Source organism: the organism of the source record quoted next, unplaced genomic scaffold (genome assembly GCF_019419815.1).
Source record: "Pyrus x bretschneideri cultivar Hongxiangsu unplaced genomic scaffold, Pyrus_bretschneideri_v1 Contig61, whole genome shotgun sequence".
Taxonomy (NCBI): Eukaryota; Viridiplantae; Streptophyta; class Magnoliopsida; order Rosales; family Rosaceae; genus Pyrus; species Pyrus x bretschneideri.
Genome location: NW_025999800.1, coordinates 347135 through 358373, shown reverse-complemented (window position 1 = coordinate 358373; position 11239 = coordinate 347135). Strand labels below are relative to the sequence as shown.

Sequence of the window (11239 nt, the reverse complement as noted above, 5' to 3'; positions counted from 1 at the left end):
TTTAAAAATTGATATGTAGATATCACCACCGTAAGCCTAAAAGGTTATAGTTGACATCCGGTTGCGTGTAACAACAGTTCCAAAAACGATATGAATAGTAGCAATAAGAACATGTTTACAAAAATAAAAATTGTCAAAAACATTGATCATTTTCGACAAAAATAAATTAATATAACATCGATATTTGTCGACACCAGGAGAAACAATATCTTTATCATTCAAATTTCAGCCACCCACATAGAGAAGTCTAACAAAAACCTATACAAACGATAAAATCTTCAAATTTGTCACTATCTCCATCTCAAGTTCAGCGGGGTAAATGTAGAAAAAATTGTGGTGGTGCCGCCGTCGTTGGTCACTGATCCGGAATACCTGTGAACGGTAAAACTACAGAACGTACCATTTTACAACCCTATCAGCCTTGCAGCGAGCACCAAGAGACATAGCCTTAACCAACAAGTCAAGAAGAAAGCTCCTCTTCAAGCTCCATTTGGCTTATGGAATATTCCCTCTCAAACAATAAAAGTTCCTGCAGATGAGACAGCGGTTCGATAAGTCGGGTCATGTTCATCAGCGGATGCAAAAAGGGGTAAGTAAAAGAGGGAGCTCCACGGAAGTTTCCGAATGATCAAATAAGCTTACGGGGTACTTTATAAGTACATAATTCCAAAACTGACAAATTTAAGGCCCAGCACATGTTCAGTGATGAATCTGTGGATGATGTGAAGTCAAGACTCAGAAGTGAAGGCTATGTTATGGTATGGCGGAGGCCAGAGGGCAATGGCTATCAGTTGAAATTTTGATGGCAAGGGTTTTAATTTACGATGCAAATGTGCCTTTAGGAGGAAGAGTAGACGTTTACATCCAATTGTTTAAAAGTGGGAGATCGATAGACAAAGGGACAATATGCTTAAAGCCTCAAGTTATAAATTGTCAACCTGGTGAACAAATGAGAAGTATCTATTACCTGCAGTTGTTGGTGACTAAACAAATGAAGAAATCCAGCTTCGGAGCTAGCAACTAATTCAATCAACTGATCATGGCTTTCAGGTGGAACACCCAACTCTATAAGCGAAAGCGAGACCTGCATATTATGACATAAATTACACAATTAAAAGGTGTGCACAGTTCTTGTTACTGTATGGAATCATTCAATAAATTTCAAGTACAAGGCCACTTGGGAAGAAGGTTACCTGCATGCATCGAAGAATGACTTCTGGAATACAGCACTTACGACATAGACCCAGCACAATGTACGTTGCTGGGCTCTCCAAGGAACCTTCTTTGCTCGAATACCAGGCATCTAATCGGGAAATCTCAATGGTAGCTCCAGCTTGAAAACGAGGCAACTCACCTGCGATGAAAATTATTCAGTTCAATCACCTTTTCTCCTACTATTTCTTTCATTCAGCATTCGAATAGTACATTTCTTTTTCCTTCAATTATCCTGTTAAACTTTCACAATGTTTCTTCTGTTTGTAAAGAAATTTTGTTGTCAATTGTTGATTAGAATTCATTCGATTTTGACTCTCTAGCAACGTGACCAGCACTTTGATCAATTTGTGAAGATTGTGTTAGGTTGAACATAGAGAGCTGCCGAACAATCCATTTATTAACCTTTGCTTTTTTCTAGAATTTCCAATATAAGATTCACTCACATTGAGCACAGCCAAAAAGCCCGAGCCCTAAAAATCTAGTTGGAAGATCAAAGAAAACCAGAGAGGGACCTTGAGCAAAGAACACAGAACTCCAGTATCAATAATATTGCTTACCCTTGAAGCCAGCAGCCATTACAGTACCAAGAATACCCCCATCAGTGTTTTCCTGTGACCCAAGACCATCACCTGCCACTGCCAAGCAGCGAAGCACCACCTCGACACAGTAATTGTCCTTTGAGGATATGGTGACATTTATCTACAGAAGAACAAAAAGATTCCTGTTTGTGAGCAAAAGAAAAAAGAAGAAAGAAACGGAAAGGTTTGTGCATAAAAGATTAGGTAGGTAAAGGGACAATATTCTGGACAGTGTAAGCCTCTATTATTGTTCCCACCAATGAGAACCCACACCAAGAGAAGCTTTGATTCTTAGTTTTGAGAATCTATCAATGCACGTTTCTTTTATCCTTTCTTCCTTTCCGCAAACAAATAAACATACCATTAGTTGCCTATGCAACACATCTTCCTCGCTCACTGAAGAGTAAAGAGCACTCATTAATGTAGTGCACACGGTTGCATCTGGAGGCAAACATTCACCAGATGGCAAGCAAAGCATTGCGGTGGCATGCAATTCAACAAATACAGGTTCCACAGATTCATACAAATGATCTTGAGCTGAAGCTAACCAAGGATTTTCAGTTCCTATATACAAAGACAACTTACTTATATGTCAAGCAACTATTAAATCTGAAAAAGGTGAAAAATAGAAAGGAAAAAAAAAAGGACAATAATGGATCTAAAGCCATTGTCCTCGGGAAATTTTATTTGAACAAACACAAGCCAATCCAGATATCTTTCTGAGCTTGTTTTCACATTTAGAAAGAGAAATAATCAGCTTACTCAGTAACAATGACAAAGATGAATTCAGAGTCTCCTTGGCTGCTGAAACGGCTCTTTGTTTTTCCTCCATTGAGAGTTCAAGGGGGGACACCTCTGCATTCTCTAATTCAATTTTGAGCCAGTTGCGATATTTTGCATCACAAGAATAATACTCGCTCTGCTCAAAATAAAAAACAAATTAATATCCACATACGTAAATGTTATATAAAATTTCACAAGGATTTGATAACATACTTACCAATAAGTTGACACTGTTAACTGGACAGAGAGAGAGGCATAAAAATGAAGCTTACCCAATCGTGGAACTCTTTCAGGTTCTGAGAAACGTTGTAAACCTCCACGGTATCAGAAGATTCTGAAAGTTGCTTTAAAGGTTCAGCAAGGAAGCTAAGTAATGTGTGAGCACCAATGGGCATTGCAGGAACTCTCCACATTGAACCCAGGGCAAACTCCCGAAACAATATGTTGCTATAAGAAGAAAATGGGAGGTTAAAAGTGAGGAAATCACAGATAGAAACAAAATAGGACAGGCAAGGAAGATGCAATGAGAATGTACCAGCAACAAATACCACCTAAAGAATCTCATGGAACTAGTACAACAATTAGGGACAACAAATACCACCTAAAGAATCTCACGGAACCAGTATAACAATTAGGGAAACTATCCTCACCAAGACGAGAACTACAACTTTAAGATATAAATCACCTTTTGTTTTCTTGCAAGAAAGTATACATCATCCTTAACACATCACAAAAAGAAAAGAACTGAACTATTCTTTCGTGCTGTTAGATGATTTTAGAATTATGTACTGACCAGAAACCAGTTTAAGGTTCCACAAGCACATACGGAGCTATACAACATGGTACAACCATTACCTGTGTGTCAAAGATCGTAGAAGAAGTTTTGTACTGACATCCCCGACATTAGTAACTGTGGAGGGGGGTGTAAAGCATAGCCACTGGATAACCATAGCTTTGGGAAGGCTCTGCAGCCGGTGCTGCTCTGCAACATCTGATAACTTATCATACTTGCCAACTTTCATTTCCCGAGATCTTGACAGAACCCTGTTTAAACAGTTTGTTAGAAGTAGAATAAGGTACAGAAAAATCAAATTGCTTTCTTCCCATCCCAAAAGTAAAGTAGGATAACAAAGAAACCGAAATACCTCTCAACAATCTCTTCAAAACTTCCTTTTGAGTTGTCCACTGGAGAAAATTGTAAATACCCCATAGCAGAAAGGAAGATCTTATATTTGACATGCACACTGTTAAGAGACGACATAGAATAAATAAATAATATATATATATATATATATATATATATTATATATACCAGGTAATAAATAAAGCTCCACGTCCCCTCCATCCACAGAAAAAAAATTATAGGACCCCGCATAGAATACCCTACAATTTGCGATATCTTGCTAACAAAAATTTACAATACATTTTACAAATTTGAATACCCTACATGCTTTGTGTTAAAAAGGTAATGGGAGAACATTGTACACAGAAACATTAACCTGCTGTTCAGCCTCAGTTCCATCATGTGCACAAAGAGGTCAATGCAACGGTGGCGTGCAAGTTGAGAAGCATATATACCCACCAACTCCTCATGTTGTATGGAAAAGAGAAACATGGCATACCTAGATCAGAGTCACCAACCATTAACAAACAATAAACAAAATAGTGCATCCACACACACACACAATCCTCTTGCAATACACCAGAAATCTTCGTGTCCATTTAAGACAAAAATCAAGCTGCCTCGAAGGGCATGAGAACCACCCTCTCTACACACTCATCTCATTCATGGGTTCCTCCAAACTTTGTCCCATATTGCTTCCCCAAGTTCTTGTCTTCTTGTTCATCATCCTCATCGGTTTCACAAAATGTTATTCAACAATAGTGAATACCGTATCACATAACAATTGCAAAAGACATGATTTGAAGCTACTTACATGTGTATAATGAGATCACCAACATTCATAATCTTCTCTCTCAAAGTGTCCTTATTTTCATCATCAAGTAAATATCTAAGCACAAGTACTAGATGAGCACCAAATCGAATCATCTGAGGATCTCCATGAGGCCTGACAAAAAAAAAACACAACGCCCCATTAGTCATTAAACCAATCCTATGAAACTAGACAACTACTTATGTTGTTTGTTTCAGCAGAACATGAAAAACTGCAATAAATTTGTTTACAAAAAATATCGAAACCAATGTCACAAAAATATGTTGAAACCAAGACATTCATGTACAAAAGAAATCACCAAAGAAAGTAACATGGAGAATCATTATATCGTGATCATCTATTTCAAGAACTTGCATATTGCATTGAGCTGATACATTTTTCAGCCATCTCAGTCACTGGGTCTTTCCGGGAGGCAGAAAATATGCTGGTTTGTGTGAGTTTAATATTTGGTCATACAAAATGTTATCAAATGTTGAAGGGCCCAGGAACAAAGAATTCACTTGTTCCTCTGAAACATAGTTGTCTCTAACACATATGAGGTCAGAGAACTGAGGTGAATGCAATTAACCAACATTACCTGAAGAAACTCTGATCATCTTCTGAAGGGGCTATCCATGACCATATCATGTCCAGCAATTGTGGGATATCTCCTAACATTAGTTTCATCTGTCAGACAATTTGTTGTTATAAGTACAGAAAACTTTATATCCTTCCTTTGAATAAAAAAGAAAAGAAACGAAAGCAGGCCCTGAAGTATGAAATACAGGTAGGAGTGAGGACTTATAAAAAGGAATAGTACACATATTGCAATTCTTTTGTCAAGAAGAAGAAACATGCACATATATTTCAAGTGATAACATTTACACAATTTCATAGAAATTTGTTTCAGAAGAAATCAAATTTCTTTGAGGAAAGGTTTTCCACCGAAAGAATTTGTTTTTGAAAACGTCTCTTAAGAAAATTTTCCTCAAAAAAATATGATTATCTTCTCATTATATTTTTGTCAAGGGTTCAATCTAACACAAGTGTTTGAGAATTACATTTGATAAAGGCTTCAACCTAGCACAAGTGTTTGGGAAACCTTATCCATAACATTTTCTTTGACTCTGTTTTTGTTTGTTTGGTAGATTTAAGAGTGATTCTTTTTTTGTTAACAAAAATACATTTCTATCAAAAAAGAAATGCATGTCCTAAAGAAATTTCCCCAAGAGAAAAATTTCCCATTGAATCAAACAATAGAAAAAAGTTTCCAATCAAAGAAACTATATGGTGGAACTATTTTCCATGGAAACAACAAGACAATGAACTAATTGTTTTGTGAAGATACCTCAATTTGGCGTTGCTGCTCCTTGCATCCTCGAGTAACACTTTCATGAACCAATTCCCTAATCCAAACAATTTAAAATTTTCATCTCAAATAAACATTCTTTCATTAACAATAAGCAATACTGCAGAAAAGGACAGCTCAAAATCAGAATGAAAACTGCATTGTATATATACCCTGATTCAAGTTTCTGGAGTAGATCTGAAAGTTGTCGTGGTTGTTGGTTAAAAACTTGGAGTGGCCAAATTCCTGGTCCATTTGAAGGCTGAACAGCTCCGTCACTATGTCCAGGATTTCCATCAATTGCATCTCCAATGCTTTTAAATTGATCCATTCTTCCCGGTTCCAAATGAGCCAATTCCAAATCCACCTGAACATGTAACCATGATTTCGCCATAGCCCAGCATGCTGACTGCAACTATCTTGGTTAGATTTACGAAAAGTGTCTAAAACTGAAGGTGCAATTACAAGGGAAAGAAAAAAAGAAGAGCTTGTCTAGTCACACCCCAACACACATCTGTGTTCACAAATTCTACTCTTACTGAAAAACTGAAACACTAAATACTCAAAAATAAAAAAAAATAAAAAAACCACAAACGAATTGCAAGCCCCCTTCCCCCTGAAACCACGCTGATATGTCCCACCAGCCCAACTATCGCCCTCCTTTCTATCGTTAATGCATCTAAATTAGGGCAGTCTTGCCATTACAAAAGGGTATTGTCAACCACTAAAAAAATCAACAAACCTCTAGTTAAATTGGGAAAGCAGCAAAAGAAAAGAAGAAAATTATCTGATTTTTGTATTCAAGTACTCTAAGACTCTTTTTAATTGAAGGATGGGGGAAAGGAAGAGTGAAGGGTTCTTCAATTCTACTTTTAAGTTGAAGGGAGGGAGGGAGTGGAGATCGAGGGTACTCAGGTTGTGGCCCTGTGGCATGTGTTTTTTATTTCATAAACTTTTGTATTTAATTTTAGAGTGCAGCAAGCATAACAACATTCACACCAAACAAAAGTGGCGTTTTTAATTTTTGATGGAAGTTATGAACAGACTGTAGCACGCCATAATTTGAAACAATAAAGAGTAAATGTAAAAAAAGCTACTGACTCATCAAACCCACATTAAAAATCAGCAGTTAAGACAACAGATCAAATTAAAAAAGATTTTGAGGATTCTTATAACTTTGGGGTCAAGGGGACAAATACCTCCCAGTCAGTGCAGATTGGAAGCATGCGCCCTATATTGCTACATTGTGCTGCATACACTGCTGCTTCATATTTCCCAGCATCTTGCTCAGCTATTTTCTTCAAAATAGATAGAAACGAAATTTAGCATGTTAAAATACTTCGGGGGGGAAAGAAAGGAATAAAAAGCAACAAATAATTCTATAACATCAAGAACAATGAGAAGACCAGCGAGCAGAACACAAAATATTTACATATTCAGTATTAACAATGTATGAAATCCATACAAAAGGACAGAAATTTTATGTTGCCAATTCCTTTCAACTCTACCTCTGATGCACAATATGATGCCCATTTCCACAGATGCCATTGATGGCCAATGCCACTTTCCAACTCAATGGCTTGCAAGTTCTCTTCTTTCCATTTTTCACCAAGGCTTCAACTGAAGGAAAATCATCAATTCCTCCAAATATGCACAAAGTTGCAGCTCTCCATGGCTACCAAAATGTTAGCAGGTGTTAAGGAGCAACATTAACATAAAATAAAGTATTATCCCATATTTTTCAGAACTTCATTAACCTGTCCTGCAGACCGGCAAAGGTGACATGCCTCTCCCGTCTTCCAGCTCTTAAAAGAGTCCAGACATCTTCCAACAGAGATTCATCTTGTTTCTGCAGGCGTAAAACTGTTAAATTCGATCTGATAGAAATGTACATGCACAAAAAAAATAGAAGTTACATATGGCAGATATTCTGAACCAACAGAAATTAGCAGATAATTAAAATGTCACAAAGCCCCTTTAGATAACATTCTTTGACATAGAAAAATTACAAGTTGATAACTAAAGTTAAAAGTAGATTTGTGCATCACTAGCCAAAAAGAAGGGGTGAGGGTTGGAGCTGGGTTTTGAATTAATTGCTTCTTACTTAACAAATCCTGGCCCCTTCAATACAAATAATGTAGAGCCTAACACAATTATGGGTAGACCAATCCTTGTTGTCTTGCAGCACAAATACACACGTACTGTATCAGTTACAACTCCACGGGATCTAAAGTACTTTCAATAATTTTAAACGCATTTTCCAGACAACACACAAAGAAAGTTCACAATGTTATAAAGACCATCATCTTTCCACACAGCAGCTTACATCTTGATATTCTTTGTTTCTTCTTAAAAGAAAATATATAATGCCAGTAATATTCTACTTACAACTTGATATATAATCCATTACGTACTATACTGTCTTCCTTACATGCTCACTTGATCAAATGTAAGCTTTGTGCCAAAACCTCATGACAGTGAAGTCCACTAGGGGAATTAATCCATTAGCAACTTCAGGATAGCAAAGCACAAGCGGCAGTCATAGAAAAAATCCTCTACACAACCTAGTTAATTTGAAAGTCCATTTTATAGCAGATAATTAATTTGTAAAGTTTATAATTTTCTTTTTTGTGAACAAACGATATTATGTATACTAGGGGGACGGGGTGAGCTTAGCCTCACAATGGGCTAGCAATAATGTAGTTCAAATTTGCCTTTGGCGAGGATCGAACCTAAGACCTCTCACTTACAAGTGAAGAGGAATAGAGCATGGCACTTCAAAATCTAAGAAAACTTAAATTTGTGAGAGAAAAAAAAAAATACTTTGTCATCAGGTAGTAGTTGAGCATGTTCACGTGTCGGAGCATCAAAATCCAAGTGATGAATGGTATTTGTACTGGAGGCTCCTTTCTTAAGATAGCATTGAGTATGATACCAAATTCCAGAGCTTGGGAGACAGGCACCGACATGAGAACCCCGCACCTACAAGTATTAAATTTTCCAACTTCAAAACTTCCTCCTGATACACAAAAAGCTACAATAAGCAGCGAAAGCTCACTGTCTTTGCCAAGTAAACAGGCCAATACATGCCGTGATGTGACACTAGAACTAAAAGATTGCATGATAACATATTGGTATATTAACCAGAGAATAATCATTGTGCACAATTAAAGATATTCTGGGGAAAATTATAGCAGAAAGTGGTAACCTTTCTTTCCAAGTCAAGTGCTTTGGAGGCTAAGCCTTCTAGCCATTGAACAATGCGTAAACATAATTGTGCCGTATGGTCCTCTATGACAAATTGGCAAGCCTCCAAGTGTGATGTTGAGGGCAACTGTCATGAGTCAATATGTTTAAATGAGTTTTTTTTTGCTTTTTGGCTAACCTCCCTGTACTTCGAAATATATTAAATTTTCTATTAAAAAATAGATAAATTCACATGTTTTTCCAATCAAACAACTAATGACAAGGAAGATGAATTACCAAGATGAACTCTTTTGGGATTTCTTCAGTCCCTGCAAGAAGAAGAATAACTGTCACACTAAACTCAAAGCTAATAAGTGTAAGACTTGCAACCAAGAGCAAATATTATTAACCTAAAGGGAACAAAAGAAATTAATTTTTATTTCCAACAACTACGAATAAAACAACTTGGTATATAGTTGATAAACCTATAAAAACACCCAAAAATTTATGCAGTTTTTTCCTAGAAATGGTTTTTTTAAATAGATTAGCATTAGAATAAAACTTCAAAGTTAGAGATAGATTTCCTTTTCCGTAAAGGTACCACAGAAGGGACCAGGAAGCAGCCTCATCAAGCAGGAGTTGAGCCTTCTGCCTAATCAACTTGTCCTCTACAACACGATGCCTAATGTTGGAACCATACCTGTAGAAGAAACCAGAAGATGCATTTATGCGTATGGCGGTACTAAAAGCTTCCATACCAGTTTAAAAAGTACTTTCAATAACAGAAACATACCTAATCGACTCTGAAACATTTCGGCAGGATTCTTCAAATCTTAGTATCAAGTCAGGAAAAGGCATCAACCCTGCAAACCAGTAAAAAGATAAATAGGTTAGTCAATTAAATGCTACATCAAACTGCTCATCAGGAAAAGTTGATATAATTAATAAAACTGAGAAGAAGCACTCTCAAAAGAAATATTGAAAATGGATATAAACATAATAAACAGAAGTCTAAATTCAGTACTATATTATTAGGTATGTCTAGCTCAAACACCTTGAAGAGCAGAATCAAGTAGCGATGCAAAAAGGCTAAAGGTTGGATCTCCATCATCAGCCAGTGAATCCTCCTCATGCTTCTCATCCATATCAGCACCATCAATGGGCAACCTCCTTCTTGAGAAAGAAGTTCTTTCCAAGTGATCAGCATCAATGCCTTCAGCCTCTTGTTTAATATTTTCGAGAAGAAGTGCAGCATTGGTCGGGCTATGTATATTCTGCCCGTCATATAGTAGCCTAGGTTCACTGTATTTAGAAGCTGAATTCTCTTGGTGGGGCGATATGCTTGAAGTCAAGTGCCTTTTCCTGGCATTACATTAAATCAATAAGTCAAAACCACAAAATGTATACGATTTGCGGTTCCAAAAACACCCAGAAAATTTCACTTCAAACATGCAAAAGCAAAAGCTCGTAACAATACTGCGAAATTTAAGTAATTTGAATATAAACTGCAAAACATATCCATATGGAATACACACACATCATGCCTCATTAGAATTAACCTTCACAATGTGACATCAAAACCCTAATGCTTGAACCAACATTTACCAATCAAAGTAAAATCAATTTCAGTTAATTTCACCAAAAAATAACTAAAAGATCCACTTATGAATGAAGCTTCATCCCAGAAAACCCAAAATCAACCAAAAAAAAACACACTAAATTCAGCTAGGTTGGGAAATCTGGATCCGAACCCGTATCTACGAAACTTCTCTCTGATTGTGAGGTCTTCAGGGTCGAAGAAGCTTGGAGAAGCGTCCATTTCTACGTCCATCAGCACCAAAACGACGTCGCCTTCAAAACTCTAGGGTTCGCAGTGGCTTCTGAAGGAGCCAATCTTAAACCCTAGAGGAGCTCAAAGCGCGGGAATCCGAAGGAGGGTGTGAGGAAGGAAGACTGAACTCGAAGGCGATCGGAGGATAACGCCGTTTGGGCTTTTATTTTTTACCACTCGCAGTTGCATATTGGGCATTGAGCCCAACACATTACGGAGTGCACCAATATAGATTGCAAAGCCCAGGAAATTATGAACAATGCTTAGAGCAGTTAAAAAAAATAGTAAATTGCATTTTACTATCTCGGGTTTAGGATCAATTTTAATTCCTTACAACATCTTTAAAACATTTCACTTTCATACC

General features: G+C 37.0%; 1 protein-coding gene across 1 annotated transcript; it reads right to left on the bottom strand.

Moving 5' to 3' along the window:
- Positions 1-95: 95 nt before the first annotated feature.
- On the bottom strand, positions 96-11012 carry LOC103929256 (nuclear pore complex protein NUP107). Its single transcript, XM_009338419.3, is given in 26 exon segments — positions 96-529; positions 968-1084; positions 1194-1354; positions 1773-1914; positions 2155-2357; positions 2556-2712; positions 2849-3023; positions 3432-3620; positions 3722-3820; positions 4076-4198; positions 4514-4645; positions 5109-5197; positions 5859-5916; positions 6032-6267; positions 7058-7156; positions 7367-7443; positions 7446-7533; positions 7616-7653; positions 7656-7707; positions 8682-8840; positions 9067-9192; positions 9342-9373; positions 9629-9744; positions 9838-9907; positions 10099-10406; positions 10796-11012. Coding segments are annotated over 26 exon segments (3195 nt in total). The 5' UTR covers positions 10876-11012; the 3' UTR covers positions 96-460.
- Between the last annotated feature and the right edge of the window lie 227 nt (positions 11013-11239).